Here is a 19,897-nt window from a genome sequence, read left to right on the forward strand (position 1 = left end):
ACAAATTCTATTGTCAATTGTAAGAATACTAAAATGGTTAGTTCATAAATCTCATTCAATGTAAAGCAGAAATCTTTGCCTTCTTTGGACATTTAAATTATATAACAGTACCATTAATTTATGTATTGTGTTACTGTTTACATTTTCTTCAAATAAGCCCATAAAATATAAGAGCACAAGGAAGCCATAGCATCCACTGAAATCCCTCAACTCTCTTCCTGTAATTCCTTAAACATTTTCCTTTTAAGGTAAGTGTGTCAGCAACCTAAATTGACCGCAATCGTCTTTTACCTTTTTTAAAAAAAAATCTAGAATGCAGGTTATGAAATCAAGCCAATTGCATTAGTTCACTTCTACTTTGTTTACTTAGGGGTGGCTGTCTAAAGTTAAAACCAAAAAAGAGTGCCTGTGTATTGCTATTATTTTCCATTCTAATAAAATGTCCAATATTTTCATCTTTTGTTTACATTAAGGAAGTTCAGGATTTATTTTGTGAAAGTGAGTGAATAACTGTATAGTGAGAACCAAGAGTGTTCATTTATTTTCCATCTTCAGAAAGTGTTGCTAAGGGAGAATGATCATGAATCGTATAGATTTTGAGCCCCCGGTTTGACATACTGTTATGAAGGTATAGGGACGTGCTGTACCTTTGAGAGTTGAAGGACTTAGCAAACAGAGTGCTGGAGAATTTACAATGTAACGTTTGGTCCAGCATCTAGTAGTACTTGGGTTGTTATGAGACAAAAAAAACAAATTTGAAATTGGCCAATCAGTTTAAATTATGCCCCAAGATTCTAAACTCCAATCAAGTTTGAATTTGGTATTTTGACAATATTAAAACCAATCAAATGATCCGATGCTTTGGGGTATAAATAGTAAACAAATTGAGCAATTGAAGGAGAACTACCAAGCCACCAACATATGCATACTGCCTGGAGAATAGCTCCCTTAAAGATATCTTTATCTATCAATGACCCGTGAAACATAAACTCTAAGAAGAAGAAAAGAAGACTGATGAAGATACAAAGAGAGATTCAACAGCTGGCTGGTTTTGAAATTTGAATGTTTTGGTAAATCTTAATCGGTTTTATTGGACCAGTATTATAGAAGAAAAAGTGAAAGATACGTTTGAGAAAGGAGTTGTAAATAGTGATTAGTTAATATTCTATGTTAGACTTAAAGAACAAAATTCTTAAACTTTTTTGTACTTTTAAATAGTGACTTTTGGGATAGTTCTTGGCCTTTCAAATTTTCACAGATTACTGCACGGGGTAAATCTTTTCTGTGTTGCTGGTTTAAATTGGTGGGGAGTTTACCCCATGTCGTAGTGTCATGCTTGGTAACCTATTTATCTGAAAACTACATGCAAATTGTTCAGACTGGTCTATCAGATAACTCTTTTTAACTCTTGGTTGTTTACCGAGGCTGGACTCATAATTGTTGTTCCAGCAGTAGCAATCGTTTACTGCACAGTGGGGCGTTGTGATTCAAATTCTGGTGTTATGTTGTTTTCTCCTGCTATTATGGAAGACAAACTAAATTGTCATGGTGCAAAACGGAGACACCACCTGATGATCTGGCTCAGCAACAGAGAGTATACAACTAAATACAGTCTACTGTCACTGTGCTGTCAGCATTTGGGTTGTGTAAAGTGGAGAGATGTTTTGAACAAAATACTAGAATGACTTCTGAAAACAAATGCCTGCCCCCTCGTTCCCAATCACCACTGCTACCCACTAAATGTTTCTTATCTACATTCTGCCTCTTTACCACCTGATGAAAGACATGATGGCAGGTTCAATATACTAGCTGATAACACTCTGCTCTATCTTTCCACCATCTTTGTTGATTACTGTAGTATTGTCAGTTTGCTAATCTGCTGTTCATCCAAGTGAACTGTAATTTTCTCTAGATGAACATTAGGGAAGATTGAAATTGATAACTTTGCCTCTCCATCACCTATTGGTTTAAGTTAAACTTCATGTTTGGTAAGTTTGATATTCTGTTTAACTCTATTTTCTTCTTCAAAGCAGCAACTATTTCCAATTTCCTTATCACACATCTTTATTCTGTCTTAGCTCATCTAGTGGTTAAACCCTGTCATCCGAGCTTTTGTCCCTCCAGGTATTCCAGTGCTATCCTAGTCAGCTTTCAATCTTCCATCTGCAGCAGTTCTTGATCTGTCATTTGTAATTCTCATCCTTGATTTAAATCCCTTGACAAACAACCTGTATAAACCATCTGTATAAACTCCTTAACTCTACAATTCTCAGATTATGGGCAAATGAAACTTTGGTCTCGTGTGTAACTGGCACACCATTTGGCCCATAATTGGTGGCCATTCATTTAATCAGCTAGGTCCTAGACTCTAAGTTCTATTCAACATTAAGCAGTCAAAATTGTGAAACACATTGCAGGGGTAAATAGCATTAAATTCCATTTGTTTTTCGATGGTTGAATAGTAGTTTCTGTTCTTGTGTATTCAAATGTTTCTGAAAGCACTTAATGGTACATTTAGAACATTTTGCAGAGAGAGCAATCTTTTATAAACTGTGAAATTTTTGTCAGAAAGAATTCTTTGATCAGTTCTTTGGTCTACATTAGTCACAACCATAGATGTGATTAGTTGGAAGGAGTTGTTGTAGCAGATTTAACTTACTTGTGATTCTAACAAAAGTTCAGAAAGAGAAGGTCAAACTTAAAGTTCCTCTTGTACAGAACAAAGAGCTTATGGAGTTCCTGTAATGGCAAAAGGAAGCAGGAAAACTGTGTCCAGTTTTGGTCCCCACATCTCAGGAAGGGCATAATGGCACTGGAGCGTGTCCAGTGGAGATTCACACGGATGATCCCTGGAATGGTTGGTCTAACATACGAGGAACGGCTGAGGATCCTGGGATTGTTTTCATTGGAGTTTAGAAGATTAAGGGGAGATCTAATAGAAACTTACAAGATAGTACGTGGCTTGGAAAGGGTGGACGCTAGGAAATTGTTTCCGTTAGGCGAGGAGACTAGGACCCGTGGACACAGCCTTTGAATTAGAGGGGGTAAATTCAGAACAGAAATGCGGAGAAATTTCTTCAGCCAGAAAGTGATGGGCCTGTGGAATTCATTGCCGCAGAGTGTGGTGGAGGCCGGGACACTAAATGTCTTCAAGGCAGAGATTGAAGATTCTTGATGTCACGAGGAATTAAGGGCTACGGGGAGAATCTGGGTAAGTGGAGTTGAAATGCCCATCAGCCATGGTTGAATGGCGGAGTGGACTCGATGGGCCGAATGGCCTTACTTCCACTCCTCTGTCTTATGGAAAAACAAACTAGCCATTGCTGATATTGCCGTACAATGCACTTTTCAAAAAAAAAATCTGTAATCTCTGCTAGCTGCACCCCATTCAGATCCCTCAGCTCTTGAAATTTTGGTCACTTGCACATGATCAATTTTCATTGCTTTATCTTTAGCACTGTGCCTTTCACTGCTTGGCCCTGAGCATGCTTTGCTCCTTTAAGATGCTCTTTGAAAATTAGCTCATTGACCATATATCTTGGCTTAGTATTTTCTGACATATTCTAAGACAGATTGATATTTCTTCTGGACAACTCCTTGGAATGGTTTGTGACATTGAATATGGTATGTAAATGTAAGTGTTGCTCAGCTTGATCAAAAGTTACAGAGAGGCTCTATGTGGGAGAGGGGAAGCATAGGTTTATGAGGCAGAAAGATATGGCAGCAATGCAGGGCAGCTATCAGGATACAAATACCTGGAGTGCATCAGAATATACAAATGTAGAAAAACAACAGCAGTAGAGTCTTAGGATCAAATGTGGTAAAAACGCAAAATTAATGCCTTTTTACTTAAATCCATGTTGTACTAAGAGCAAAGCAAATAAACTAACAACACAAATGGAGCTTAATGCTTTATAACCATTATGGAAACATGGTTACACAGGTCAAAACTGGAATATCCCTGAAGTAAATATTCAGGGATATGTTCATTTTCTAAAGGACAGGGTGATGGTTTAGCTTTGTTAGTGTGACGTGGAATAAGTATGGCAGCAAGAAATGAACTTAGATTGGAAATTGCAGAATCCATGTAACAAGTAGAAAGGGATAACAAAAGGAAGAAATCGCAGTGGGCGCAGTCTAAAGCCCCCCTAACAACAGCTATATACTGTATGGCAGAGAATAAATCAAGAGATGATGACAGGTTTTAAAAAAAGGTAGAACCTTTACCTGGCTACCATTAAGCCTCACTTCAATGGGGAAAATCAAATTGGCAACCAATGGTAGTCATGAGGAAGAATATAATTACTTGTTCTTTTGTCTCCCTCTTTTTTTTGAATAGGGATGTTAAATTGACAGCTTTCCAATTCTCTTAACTTTTCCTGAATCAGTGGATTCTTAGAAGATTACTTCCAGTACATCCACTACAGTTATAGCTACTTTTAAAATCCTAGGATGTAATCCCATCAGGTCCAAGTGCAGTGTTCCTTTTAATGTTACTACCAGCTGTACGGGCCTCCAAGGCCTGTGATGGCAGTGACTTTCCAGAACCAGAAGTCAGTGTCACGGTCAGCATGCCATTGCCAGCTGCTGTGTGCGCAACATCTGAGCAGCTGCACACGTATACAGTTTTGAGAGGATGTCATCTGGGTCACTTACCAGCCTTTAGTGCTATTAGTTGTTGTGATTTTGCAATGTGTTCAGCCCTTCTGCCATTTCCTGGTTTCTCATTATTATTGTCCCATCCTCATTCACTTAAGTTCACATGAATCTCTCTTGTCTTTTTTATATATTTAAAGAAGCTGATAACCCCAAAAGGTGATCTGTAAACTCACCACATCTAGCACAGGTGGACCTCAAAATGTGGGACAGATAAGATATTTAGATTTGTGCATTTGCTGTGACATCTCAATTTGCTCTGTGAGTATCCCTTTTATGTATTCTATATCTTCCCAGGTGAACCACCTCCATTATGTTTAGTTGCAAACTTAAGGGTTTCCATGAGTTGTCGGGGATGTTTGTTCTCTTCAAGGATGCTTCAGGGATATTCCTAAAGCACTTCTGTTCTGGGAGATTCCTGTTATGACCTAGTTCAGTGTTAGAAAGGTGGTTTGAGGAGTCTGATGTCAGACCTATGAATTGTGTGTCCTGCCCAGTGATTTTTAATGAAGTAGGTCTTCTTTGTTATACCCGCTGAAGAAATAGACTGGTTATTGGGATCATTAGTCACCAACCCATTCACAAGTGTCTCCAGATTATTTTTCATTCATTTGCAAGACACTGGCCAGAACTTATTCCGTGTGAACATAGCTATTCATCCCCCAGATTTTACTCTCAATTAAATCAAGCTCTATCAGATTTATCTGTGTAAAAGCCAGCTACTTTCAAGGCTGTATCTGGATAATCTTGCTCTTTTGACAACTCGTGCTTCCTGTCTCCACTTGACTTACTTTCTTGCCCTTGCTAGACTGACATTGGAATCATTCTAATTTCAAGGCATATCTATTTCCTTTTTTCTCTGCTTTGTTTAATAGGCAGTGTTTCTCGAATTCTATAAACCCAGCTACATGTCAGCTAATGCTTTTATCACAATCCTGTGAGATTGACCATTTTCCTTTTGGCTCTGACATAACGTGGAGGCCGTCTCCACCCCCCTCCCCCCGGTCGTCACAGTGGTTTGCTGTTCCAATAAATACAAGTCCCATTAATATAACAAAACAGAATTTAGTCTCTTAAAATTATAACCAGGTTATGGACCTTCCAGAATGTTTTCTCTCGCTCTCACTTGCTCTGGGGTCTCTGTCCAGCTGACCCCTTGTATATCCATGATGACATAACAATGTTTCTTTCGGTGGATTGGTTTTATGTTGTCAAAACAATCAGATTTAAATTTAATAGTTTTTGGTATATAACTGCCTGGTTCAAATTGATTGGCTAAATTCAAAACCCATTGTCTTGGCAAAAACTGCTGCTTGGCCTGCTCACTGTCTGGCCTTTCAATACGAATGTTTTCGTATGGGCTATCTGTGCACCCGCTCTTAGACATACATTTTAAAATCTCTAAGCAGCAAAGAAACATTATATTTTAAAGGGATCACGCAATGCTTTTCCCTCCAGCATTTTACAATTTTACACACTTCAAATTCTAACGTCCTGTCTCCCAATCTACAATTGCTCTACCCAACTGTGAAACACTGAAACGTCACCTTGAGCCCATTGTATTAAAAGTGCTATGCAAATAAAGGTTAAAGTACTATCAGTTTTAAACACTTTCAAAGCTTCCCTCTTTTGCTATCATGTTTTAATGAATTTGAACTTGCCCCATGATTTCTAGTGCTTCTCCAGAGCTGCTAATACTGTCGGACATAATTGCAGCTTTGAGGTTAAAGTCTCAGATCCAGGCTTATTTCATTGCTGCTAATTGAGGATGCACATAGCCTCATGCATTAAATTTTGGGTTACAATCTACTGGGGATATTTTTGTTCAGTGGATCAGTTGGCTGGAAGCTAGCTTGCAGTGTGAAGCAGTGCCAACAATGGGAGTTCACTTCATGCACCAGCTGAAGTTATCATGAAGGACTCTCCTTCTCAAACTGTCTCGTCATCTGAGGCATGGTGACCCTCTGGTTAAGCCACCATCAATCATGTCTGCTTAATGGGAGAGCACCCCTATGGTCCAGTGGTACAACGATGATTTGATTTTACGTTGAATTTAGTTCAGGGAGTAGGTTCTCAATCATGAAGTGTTTCTGCAGAAACAGAGCACAGAGGACTCATCTTCCAGTTAGTTTTTTTTAAGCTGTATGTACTTTACGTATTGCTGTAAATGCATTTTGCGTTCAAAATGTTACAGTTGTCTTTTAATGTGAGCAGGAACTGCTACAGATAACTACCATGAGTTCTTGCTTGTATTTGTGTTGTTAATTCTTTACTTACAGTATGTACTAGAAGCCAATGAGCATATTGTTCTGCTCAGTTTGCATTATAAGTAGTCATTGATGAGGAGAAAAAAGCGTATAATCTTTATATTCTTTGGTTAAGGAGGAAGAACATCCGGCAAAGACCTGGCTCCTGCTCACCACCATCCGTGTAGGTGCGGCAACCTCGTAGAGAGCACATTGATTTGTGATACTGTTCACAGTCAAACAGTTCATTTGCACTCACTGTTGGTACCTAATGGCCAGTCTGGCAAGGTACTCCAGGCCTCTGTGGGAACTGCATCATGGTGAAGGATAGGGATGTCAATAAGGGGAGAAAACTGCAAGAGGGGAAATGAAGATGTCGTTTTGAAACTTTACATAAACTTCAATAGCAGAGGTATCTGGTTGTGATCAAAAAATAAGCAGCAGCTAACTGTCCTGTTCGAAGGCAGTCTACTCCACATGTTTCGATTGGTAGTTCATTGTTGTTCTAGCACTTAGCTTTCAATAGCTGGACAAAAGAAAAACCTATGCATGGCACATTTAGAACTGAACAGTCATTCATGTCTGTCCCCTTTAGGTTGTCAAACATTTCTTGACAATGAATACCAATCTGTTTCACAGGAAGGCAGAAGACCCTTGCGAATAAATAAACTACATTATATAGTTGGTCCAAATTGTTTTGTCTTCCTTGTGGATCAGTGTATTACATAAATATAAAGGTATAATTATTAGTTTGTTGTTTGTTCATTTTAATAAATGTATGCCTTTCTACAGAAATAAACGCAACAGGATTCAACTATCAAAATGAAGATGAGAAAGTAACACTCTCATTCCCTAGTGCTCTACAGAAAGGTAACATTACAAGTTTAATTTGGTTTGTATAACCTTTTGGTTCACTTCTGATACTTGCATTAGATGGGGGAAAAAAAATCTCATGTCTCTGAATTTTCCTGTCTCTTTGGTTTCTCTTTGGAGTCAGAGATGTACAGCACGGAAACAGACCTTTTGGTCCAAATTGTCCATGCTGACCAGATATCCTAATCTAATCTAGTCCCATTTGCCAGCATTTGGCCCATGTTACTCTCAACCCTTCCTATTCATATACCCATCGAGATGCCTTTTAACTGTTGTAATTGTGCCCACTTACAGATAGAAATTCTGATGTATGACCATTTTGATATGTGCCAGGAGTCACAATTACAATTGTGATCTTCTGGCTATGGTTTTCTAAACGTCAACTTCAGTGGTTGGAAACGTGTGGGCTCAGACTTTGTGAATGGATTGTTCAAAATTATGCTTTGGAACTTTTTTATCTAGTTTCTATTTGAGCTTGGAAAATCCACCTATTATGGCATTAGACTAATTCTTAAATTATTCAGGGTATTGTCTCTAGGAACCCATTCCATGTCTTGATTTATGTATGTGCTCTGAAGAATGTCTTGATCAACTATTAAAAATTGAAGGCGCCCATGCCTAGTCTGTTGTGTGGATAATTGCATTTTGTTGGATTTTTAAAAAAAAAAATTCTGGGCTAAAGCGAAAATAATTTTTAGGTGTATGCATAATTAATTTGTTTCTTGAGCTGTCCTTAATTTGTTTTTAATTTTGAGTTGATCAGTCATTTTAACTGTGTAATTGTCAGTTCACTTGGTTGTCAATTGATGAAAGAATGCTGTAGTTAAAAAACATTGGCAGCAATTCAGTGGGTTTTTGTGATAATTTCTCACATTATGGGAGGAGCAGTGGGCTCAGTTAACTAGTTGCTAACTTGTAATTGGGACTGAAACGTACACACAGTTAGACCAAGGAAATAAACAGTGGAAGAGAATAGATTGTTACAGGGGCACAAAGGATGGCAATCGACAGTCAAGAATAAAGTTGCACAGCAAAAAAAAAAGCTCCTTCTAGTTCAGGAGTCATTTTATACTTTTGGCACTTGTCTTCATACCTGTTATATTCAAAATGGCATTTGTTTTCACTGGAAAAGAACCAAGTATTGTTGTTGTGAAATGTTTTAAGTTTTAAATCACATCATTTGGTAGGAATGAATTATGTAATTCGAACTTATCCCTTGAAAAAGGGATTCCAGGGAATGAAAATAAGACCTTCCAACTGATTACCTATCAAATTATTGAGAAGGGGAAACATCTATCATGAATTTTACAATTGAAGATTTTGCTAGTTGATTATTAGAGCATTTTTCAGTCATGTGTGCTACACTGATGATAGGAATGACAAGCTAAACAATATCCTCAACCAGAAACTGAAAGGTACTTTGTCCATTAAAGGTCACAAGTCAGGAATTATGAGTGGGTCCTCAAAATACTTTTTGTTCAAGGGATGGAATTGGGAGATGAAAACAGAATAAACCTTGAATGTTAGACATAAAGGTGAACCTTTGCTATTGTGCAATAGATCTGTCAACATTTGAAAGAAGGATGAATCATAATGTGGTCAAAGTAAGCAGTCTAATAGGCTAATTCAGTGCACATTTGAAGAGTCAGTCACATTTAGGATGGCAAGAGTGCAGTTTCATCTTTTGGACTATATAACCGCTATTATTTCTACTATTGTGGAAGATGATATGCAGTGTACGTATGGTTATAGTGGAAAGTGTGCTAACTGCACAATTTGGAGCAGTTGCAGGAAGAATTCAATGATAAAGTAGTCTATAGTTTTGCTCAATTTTTAAGAGAAAGACACTTTCCTTTGGTCCTTTAATAAAAATGTCATATTTACTGAAAACTGAGTGGTGTATTAATGCCCTGACTGACCTAGTTTTAAATTTGGATTGTTCGTATGGTATGTTCTTGTCTTATTGGATGAAATTACCTTCGGCAGTTTATCTCTTAAAATTACGTGTCCCTAGTATTAGAAGTATCCAGTTTTGCAGCCAAGGAAAACCCAAGAGAAATGTGTTTTTTGGTGTTGGATGTGAAGATAATTACAATGATCTTCTGAGATGGCTTTTGGGTTCATTATTGGAACAGACCAAAAGCATCTGTTACTATGTATTTGGCTTTGCTGTGCGTGTTAATTCCATTTCCAGCATTTATACCCCCAACAAAAAAGTTAATGCAAAAAGTTGTATTAAAATCTTCCACTCAGGAAGCTGTACTGATATCCTCGGTGCTTAATAAAGAAGGTCATTTCTGTCAGCTGTGCAAGTTTGCCAGTCTGCTGTATAGTCCATTTGTAAATATTAATAAAACATACTTTTTTCATTAATTATAGCATTATTTTTTGGAACAGGTCGTGGCATGTTGAAGATTGATTTTGTTGGTGAGCTCAATGACAAAATGAAGGGATTTTACAGAAGCAAGTATACAACACCATCAGGAGAAACTCACTATGCTGCTGTGTCTCAATTTGAGGTTAGAAAATAAAACTTCAGTGTAGTGAAGTCCTGTTGAATCATTAATGCATTTCTGATAAAACTTGAGGTTTAGGGCTAGGTTTTGAAAGTGTGGCAATTTATTAGTATTGATTTCTGGAGTTAGAAAAGCAGAGTGTGGCTCTCGTTCTTTACCAGCCTGTTGGGTGTCACTTTGTGAGCTTTTAAGAAGCTCCATCTGCTGGAGGAGAAAACAAAGAGCATCAAAGGCCATATCTTAAACAGCTTCCACTGAGCTTGAGAAGTGCTTAATTTTTAAAGTTATTTGACTTTGAAATTCTGCTTTTGTCTAAAACGAAATAGACGGGTAGAGGTTTTGGAATAGCAACTCTGGGATTGAACCTGTGCTTGCTGGTTTTCACCTTGGGCTATTCATGTTGGGAGGATGGGACTTAATGAGTCAAGAGTTGCTAGGATCCCTTGGAGTTTGGGGGAAGATGGACATAGAATCTGATAACCAGTTCATGTGCCACTACACAAGTAGAGCACATAACAAATTATTTTATTCAGCTAATAATTCACTTAGTAACTAGGTTTTAAAATGTCTGTACATTGCAAATCACCAGATTTGGATTGATGGATTTGAGGCATTGAGCCAGTATTAGTCTTTAGTTGAAACAGTATTATGCATTTAAACCCATGTCATTATTCCATAAATAGAAAGCATTGCCCACATTTATCCTCTGCAGTTTTAATTATCTGGTTTGACTTTTGATCTTTTGATTCCATTGCTGTTTGCCCTCTTTACCCATTGTTTGTTTTTTCTCTCTCTCCAGCCTACAGATGCACGGAGAGCATTTCCATGTTGGGACGAACCTGCCATAAAAGCAACGTTTGACATCACGTTAATTGTTCCGAAGGACAGAGTTGCCTTATCGAATATGGTAAGTTTTAATGTGTACTTTGTTTCCATGTATGATCCTGTAAAAGGAGGTACTGGTGGAATAAAAAAGGATGAAAGCTGTTCAAAAGTTTATACGGAAGAATTGCAAAGAATGATTCATAGCTAAATTATTAAAATGAAGAAGGCAAGAATTGTCTTATCTGCAGAATAAGTAAATGTAATTACTGTGCATATTGTCTAATCACCATTTATCTCAAACAAAATAATTTGGATTGTGTGTTTTTTTTCCTTTTGGTCAGGTTTGCTCGCGGGGCCAGCATTTATTACCCAGCCCTGCTGCCACTTGGGTGCTGTGACCTGCTTTCTTGATCCATTGCAGTTCATTTGGTGTTAGAGAGGATGTTCCAGGGTTTTAACCCAGTGACAGTAAAAGAGTAGCAATATATTTCCAAGTCTCTCAAGTGAGTGGCTTAAACAGGAACATGCAGAAGCTGGTGTCTTGTGTATTTGTTGCCTTTGTCCTTTAAGATAGTGGTGGTTTTGGGTTTGTAGATTGCTGTCCAAGGAACCTTAATGAATTTCTGCAGTGCATCTTGCAAATGATTCATACTGATGCTATTGTGTGTGTCAGTATGTGAGGGAGCGAACTTTTATCAGTGTGGTGCCAGTAAACAGGCTGCTTTGTCCTGGATGGTATCAAGCTGCTTGAGTTTTGTTGGAGTTCCATTATCTAATGTGGGACAAGTAAAGAGTATTCCATCATGTACCTGCCATCTTGTCATTTGTGGGCAGGCTATGTGAAGTTAGGAGGTGTGTTACTCGTGGTTTTCTGAAGCCTCTGACCTACTCTTGTAAGCACATTATTAATATGGCTAGTCCATTTCAACTTCTGGTCAATGGTTAACCCCTAAAATAATGATAGTGGCAATTCAGTGGTGTTTCAGTTCCCTCTTGATGGAGATCATTATTACCTATCAAGTGTCTGGCACAGACATTCGTTCCCACTTAACAGCACAAAGCAGAATATTGCCCAGGTTTTGCTAAATTTGGACATGACTGCTTCACTATGTGAGGAATTGCAAATGGTGCTGAATACTTAGCAATTATTAGCAAATACCCCCATTTCTGATCTTATTATGGAGGTGGGGAGGGAGGTCATTGCAGCAGCTAAAGATGGTTGGACCAATGGCACCACGCCAGGGATGTACCCGAGCTGAGAACACTGACCTCCCACAACCTCGACTGTCTTCCTTTGTGCTAGGTGTGACACCAACCAGTGGAGAGTTTTCCTCCTGATTCCCATTGACTTCAATTTTGCCAGGGCTCATTGATGCCACAGTAACTCAAACGTAGCCTTGATGGTAAGGACAGTTGCTCTCCTCTCCTCAGGCATTTAACCAGTATTAGTTTTCAGTTGAAACAGTTTTATGCTTTTAAGCAAATGTCATTATTCCACAAACAAAAGCCATTTCCCACATTTATCCTATGCAGTGTTGATGGCATATACATTATGTGGTTGGACTTTTAGATAATTCTTGTAAAGTTTCTCATGTTTAGAAATATAGTTTTCACTCTATAGTCTGTGTTCTAGGGCTAAAATGAGTGCAGGAGCTAAGTGGTTTTGGTATAATCGAAGCTGAGCATTAGTGAGTAGGTTATTGCAAACCAAGTGTGGCTGCATAACACTGATAACACCTTCCATCACTTTACTGATTATTGAGAGTAGATTGATTGATTAGGTGTCACTTACTGGGTTAGATTTTTTTTGTGCAGGACACACCAAGGCAATTTTCCATATTATTGGATAGATACCAGTGTTCTAACTGTATTGAATAGCTTGGTAGAGACATAGAAGTTCTGGAACAGAAGTCTTCAGCACTATTGTCCAAATGTTGTCAGGATCCATAGCCTTTACCATATCCACTGTCTTCACATATTAACAAGAAATAGATGATGTGAATCAGATTGACTGAAAACAGTCATCTGTGTCACCGGGGAACTCTGGAGGTAATTGATATATATCATCCACTCAGTAATTCTAGCTGGAGATTGTTGCAAATGCTTCAGCCTTTTATGTTCATGTGCTGAGCTCCTCAGTCACATTGAGCATGGGGATATGTGGAGCTGCCTCCTCCAGTGAGTAGTTTAAGTGTCAATTCATGATTGGTTAAGGCAGGACTGCAGAGTTCAGATCTGATCCATTGGCTGTGGAATCACTTAGCCCTGTCCATATTTTGCTGTTTGGAATTCAAGGATTCCCGTGTTGTAGCGTCACCAGGTTGATACCTTATTTTTAGGTATACTTGGTGCTACTCCTGCTATGCCATTCTGCACTTTATTTTTGAACCAAGGTTGATCCTGTGTCTGAATAGCAATGGTAGAGTTGGGAGGATACTGCACCAAGCGATTGTAGATTGTGTTTGAGAACAATTCTGCTGTTGCTGATGGCCCACAGCATCTTCTGGATGATAAGTTGCTAGATCTGTTTGGGATCTGTTTCATTTATCACAGTATTACTGCCACACACTGCAAGGGAAGGTATCTTAATGTGAAGACATGACTTTGTCTTTACCAAGGCTGATGGTGTCATGGACGGATGCACCTGTGGCAGCAGATTGGTGAGGCTGTACCCAAGAATGGTTTTCAAAATTATTGTTTGCTTCACCATTGGCGACAGACCCAGTCTATCAGCTATGTCCTTTTAGTACACGGTCAGCTTAGTCAGTAACAATGCCAGTCAGTCAGGTTTTGTTACTTTTTTACTGGAGTTTTTATTCACAGTTTGATTCAACTGAATGACTTGCTAAGGCCATTTCAGAGAGCAACTACAGTGCTGTGAGCCTGGAGTCACATGTAGATGAGGCCAAATAGGATAGCAGATTGCCTTTCATAAAGAATATAAGTGAACCAGATGGGTTTTTGGTCCAAGCAACAATGGTCATCATTCGAGTTTTGTTTCAAGATTTTAAAATAAAATTTCAAAATCACTATCAGCCATGGCAGGAATCTATCCAGGTCAGGATTACCCAACACTAGTTTATTAGTCCAGCGAATGTCACTATGCCTGTACCTCCATATTAGCATAGTCACTATGTAGTTAGATATTGTACTTTTCTGCTTGAATAAAAGCTGATTAATTTCTCAGAGAAAACTGTGATGGACCGCAACTCATTTAATTTCCTCATTACAGATCCAGGTAAGTGACCATGGTGAGATGTTGTGTAACCTTCACTGTTACAGTGACTTGCTGTCAGCTTTCTCAGCAAGCATTTCTTACAACACCAGTGGGAAGTTTTGAATTACTGACATCTTTATGGATACTTGGAAAACTTGTCTGTTTTCCTACTGAATCCAGTAACTGTAAAAAAAAATGTTCAATGTACAGAAAGAGTGTCTTGTGAGCAAAGGCTAAGCAGGTTGGGACTTTACTCACTGGAGTTTAGAAGAATGATAGGTGGTCTCACTGAGACGTAAACCCCTTAAAGAACTTGACAGGGTAAGTGCTGAGAGGATGTTTCGCTTTATGGGAGAGTCTAGGACCAGATGGCATTGTCCCAGAATAATTCCAATTTAAGATCTAGTAGGAGAAATTTTCTCTTGGAGGATTGAGTGTCTTTGGAACTCCTTGCCTTGTGAGGGTAGAGTCCTTGTATATATTTAAAGTGGAGATACCATATATACTCAAAAGTCAAATTTTTTGGACTATTTTTAAAGGTTCAAATTACAGGGTTGACTGTTACACGGGCAGTAGTTTTGAGGGGCTGAAATTCATGCTGCAGTTCGAAATACCATATTATTGGCAGAAGTTGATTTGATTGCTCAACTAATCCCTGGTTTAAAAAAAAGAACAACACAATGAATTACTGTAAAGGTACTTACCAGATTAAAAACAAGAGAAACAAGAATGAATTTCTGGTAGTAAATTTTATTTATACATACCGGTATGAAAATTTAACACATCAAAGATTCATTGAAATCCTGCAAAATCACGCTGTTCAACATAATCACGGCCTGGTGTAATGGCACACTTAAAATGAAACATTTATTAAATTCTGAATGTGTAAACGTCTTGAACATTCCCACCAAATTCTTCCATTTCCCTCCCATTTACTCTCGTATGTAATGAACCTCAGCAACATTAACAAATTTGTCAAGGAATTAAAGATCTATGTAGGTAATATGTTTCACTTTTATTCAGATAGAATGGCACAATTAAAATAATTAACTTTTTAATAACTTTTGGATGTATAGTGAACAAAGTGCAATAAGTACTGATAGACTTGGTACTGGTCTGAATGAGTGAATGAATCAAAACATGCTGTAGTTAAACCGGTTGGCTAAATGCAGTTATGAAAGAATGAATAGAGACTCAGTATAATAAACAAAGAGCAATGAGTAGTTACTGGTATGAATGAATACGAATTTGTTTAAGTGGGTTAATGGGAACATGCAGTTTTCTTTGTTGGAGGTTTATAATGCAATATAGTAGGGTCAATTTTTACGTGAGATATAAGGAAAATATAAGATATTTGGCCAAAAATAAAGGGTCGACCTTTACATGAGGTCGTCTTTTACATACTTATATATGGTAGATGGACTTTTGATCGGGAGAATTATGGGGAAAAAGCAGAAAGGTGGACATGAAGCATGTTGGACCAGCTGTGATTGTGTTGAATGGCAGATCAAGTTTAAGGAGCTCAGTGACCTAATCCTGTTTCTATTTTTCATGATTTTATGTAGAATTCTGAATGAGAGGGGTCTTTGAACCTTATAGTGTGTGCTAGCTAGTTTTTGAAGTGAAGAAAAAGCAGCTTAGTCCACTATGTTACATTTTAAAAGGTCATTTATATTTTCCATAATTACGTGTGTGGATGGGCCCATAATCATCATCCTGTTATGATGATCTTAACCCTACATGTCCTCAGTTCTGAAAGTTGAATTCATGCACTGCCATGTCTGCCTTCAAAAAACATAGGTTTGTTTTCAGTGTTTAATGTTTTTTTGCTTTCATTTCTTGGCTTTAAAAATATTTTATAAAGTTTTATGAAGTATTCATAACCTGGAATACTGCGCCCATATTGGAGGAGGCTGTTCACTAATAATATGGTAAGAGGGTAAGAAACTCGTCCCTCTTCATTGACCTCAAGCTCCTTTATCATTTTCATTGGTGTTTGCTGTCACTGTCTTCTGATATTACTGAAGGATTGTTCATGTTTCCTTTTCTTGCAAGTTTGAAATGTCAGTAATTATGTATGAAGTACATTCTGATTTATGCTGTAACTCATTCTCTTTGAACTGTAAGCATTGAAATTTCCCCACTTAAGTTTCTCCTCAAGCTGCAGCCTAATGCCTTCTAAAATACAAACATGGCAATATGTAATTTACCTCATCTCTCTGTTTTCCTACCCTTTGGTAGGAAATGTCAAACATCGCCCCACAGATACATTTGCTGTTGGCCCTTAACTGGGTTTCTTAATTATAATGTACTCAAGTTTGAGGTGCTCATCATCATCATCATCATATGTCAGTAATTGCTGTGTATAACTGTTAGTTAGAGATTAGCACGCTGAGGTTACAATCCCATTTTTCAGGTGAATTTCTGATTCAGTGTCGTAAATAACATTTGTAACCCTATCAAAACTTCAGCTAGGTAGCACTGTTGAAAGGAGCTGTAAGTGTATTTTAAAGTTCTCACTGGGAATTATTCTTGTCAGATTGGGAGTGAGGCTTATTGTTTTCTGATTTACGTACATTTGGAGCAGCTATTAATTTAAACGAAACCTATAGCACCTGGACTGATGGTGCTTTGAGTAATTGACAAACCTTTTACCATGTTTAAGCTTTGACATGTCTTCTGTTGCTATTCCGTGATCATTTTATGCAGGAAATGTTAATAGAACATAGAAACATAGAACAGTACAGCACAGTATAGGCCCTTTGGCCCTCAATGTTGTGCTGACATTTTATCCTATTAACTTACCCTTCATTTTACTATCATCCATGTTCCTATCCAAGAGCTTAAATGTTCCTGATGTATCTGATTCTGCTACCACTGCTTGCAGTGCATTTCCCGCACCCACCACTTTGTGTAAAGAACCTATCTCTGACATCGCCTCTAAAACTTCCTTCAATCACCTTAAAATTATGCCTCCTCAGGATAGCCATTTGCACCCTGGTTAAAAAGTCTCTGGCCTCCACTCTATCTATGCCTCATCATGTTGTACACCCCTATCGAGTCACCACTCATCTGTCTTCACTCCAGTGAGAAAAGCTCCCTCAACCTTTCTTCATAAGACATGCCCCCCAGTCCAGGCAACATCCTGGTAATTCTCCTCTTCACCTTCTCTAAAACTTTCTATAATGAGGCGACTGGAACTGAACGCAGTATTGCAGATGTGGTCAAACCAGGGCTTTATAGGGATGCAACATAACCTCGTGGCTCTAAAACTCAAGCCCCCTGCTAATGAAAGCCAACGCACATTGTCGTCTTCACAATCTTATTAACTTGGGTGGCAACTTTGAGGGAATCGTGGATGTGGACCCCAAGATCCTTCTGTTTCTCCACACTGCCAAGAATCTTGCCTTTAATCCTGTATTCTGCATTTAGATTCGATCTTCCAGAGTGAATCACTTCAGACTTTTCCAGCTTGAACTCCATCTGGCATTTTGCAGCCCATTTCTGCATCTTGGCAGTGTCTCGTTGCAACCTACAACAGCCCTCCATAATATCCACAAACCCACCAACCTTCATGTCATTGGTAAACTTACTAACCCACCCTTCCACTTCCTCATCCAAGTCAATTATAAAAATCATAGCTGAGGTCCCAGAACAGATTACTGTGGAACACCGCTGGTCACCAAACGTCAGGCTGAATATTTTCCATCTATTACCACCCTCTGTCTTCTAAGGGCCAGCCAATTCTGTATCCAGACGGCCAAATTTTCCTTTATCCCATACCTCCTTACTTTCTGAGCCAGAACGCCTTGCTAAAATTCATGTTCACCATGTCCACTGCCTACCTTTATCAATGTGTTTTGTCACATCCTCGAAGAATTCAGCAAGGTTTGTGAGGCATAACCTGCCCCTCTCAAACTCATGCTGACTATCTCTAATCAAACTATGGTCTTCCAAGTAATCATAAATCCTGTCTCACCGAATCCTCTCCAATAATTTGCCCATCTGGTAAGATTGACTGGTCTGTAATTCCCAGGATTATTCCCAATCCCTTTCTTAAACAAGGGAATAACATTTGCCACCCTCCAATTATCTGGTACTACAATCAGTACCTACAACAAATCCGAAGCCTGACCTGCTGCGCTTTTCCAGCAACACATTTTCAGCTCTGATCTCCAGCATCTGCAGTCCTCACTTTCACCTCCATGATGCTGCAAAGCCTACCATTTGCCCACCAGGCTGGTCTTTTTGAAGATATGCTAGTTAATATGCCAGGATGGTTAGGTACATCAGTTATGGCACAAATCTTTAGGTATGTTCAGGATCATTACTACAGAGATGTCGTTAAAGGACATGATGGGAAATTGCACAGCTAATAAAGAGTAGTAAAGCTCTTTACAATTGTGATTGCATTTCATGAGGCAGTAACTGTGCTCAGAGCCTGTGTCTGTAATGATTAACAGGAAGTTGATTTGAAAGAGGTTGAAGGTGCAGTTATGAGTGAAAAGGAGATTCTGTCAGAACATTGAGAGTGGGAAGAGATTATGTGCAGTAAGCTAAAGAATGTGTAATTGATACAGGCAATGAATGTTAAGCAGTCTAAACATTTAACTGTTTATGTAGATAACGAGCATTCATAATTACTGTTTGCTGTTTCAAGCTGTAATTTTATCTTGAAATTAGTACAGGAAATAAAATTATTCATTTTTATTTTGAGTTGGAAGGAATAGTAAACTTTCTGTTGCTGTAAAACTAATGTTAGTGTAATGTTCGTACTGTAAGCTCTTAAAAATTTGTTAATCTACTGCAATTAGCCTAAGCTGTGATCTGATGGTGTGTGTTGTGGACCCTCCCAAAGTTAGGGAGAGCAAGACCGGCCACATCAGTTAAATCAAAGCAATTCTCATTCATATATTATTTGTCCTGTGCACTTGCTTTGATGTTGACACAGGCACAATGTAAAGACACAGTCTGCTTTGTAGGTAACCATGGCTTGTTTGCATCACAAATTCTTATCATGGGGATCCATGAAGATCTGAAGTTCAATTCCTTCAGATGCAACAGCTGGGCTCATAACATTGTGAATCTGCATTCAGAGGCTTTGTTGCCCTTTTGGTGAAATAAACTGATATTAGAAACTTGTGAATGTTGAAAAGGAAATGGCTCTAGGTTTTAATTCTTTGTTTCTTGTAATCAGGTGCTAAGAATGGATTGGGATTAGCTTCAGTTAGACAAATCTGAGAGAACGAATTTACAAAATAACTGGTGTTCTTATGTTCATTTATTTTGTTTTGTTATTGTTTGAAATGTGCAGTTACTTCTCAGTGGTTCTAAACCAGTCTGTCCAGGTTTGCTTGAAATTAGATTCCAAATGTTAAATAAAGATCACGCAAACTTCAGCCTCAATTTTGTTTTTATAAACTTACACCGTTTACTGATTCTGTTTTGACTGTAATATTAGTAAATCTACCAGTCCCAACATTCATGTTTCTGTATCTGTTGCGTTTGACAGAAGTGTTGAATTTTGTAGAATTCAGCCTTTATTTACAACTGCTACTGAAGAC

The 19,897-nt window shown here is 38.3% G+C and overlaps 1 protein-coding gene across 2 annotated transcripts in view; it reads left to right on the forward strand.

The window, feature by feature from the left end:
* The window catches only part of npepps (aminopeptidase puromycin sensitive), a 209,027-nt gene that overhangs the window by 90,292 nt on the left and 98,838 nt on the right, over nt 1–19,897 (forward strand). For both annotated transcript variants that reach the window (XR_009646443.1, XM_060848704.1), the window contains exons 3-5: nt 7,695–7,772; nt 10,173–10,294; nt 11,091–11,198. Coding sequence is in view for 1 of the 2 variants with exons in the window: in XM_060848704.1 (XP_060704687.1) it covers nt 7,695–7,772; nt 10,173–10,294; nt 11,091–11,198 (308 nt within the window). In the remaining variant the exon portion in view is untranslated. The remainder of the gene's footprint in view (nt 1–7,694; nt 7,773–10,172; nt 10,295–11,090; nt 11,199–19,897) is intronic.

This window comes from Hemiscyllium ocellatum, chromosome 32, assembly GCF_020745735.1.
Source record: "Hemiscyllium ocellatum isolate sHemOce1 chromosome 32, sHemOce1.pat.X.cur, whole genome shotgun sequence".
Lineage (NCBI taxonomy): Eukaryota > Metazoa > Chordata > Chondrichthyes > Orectolobiformes > Hemiscylliidae > Hemiscyllium > Hemiscyllium ocellatum.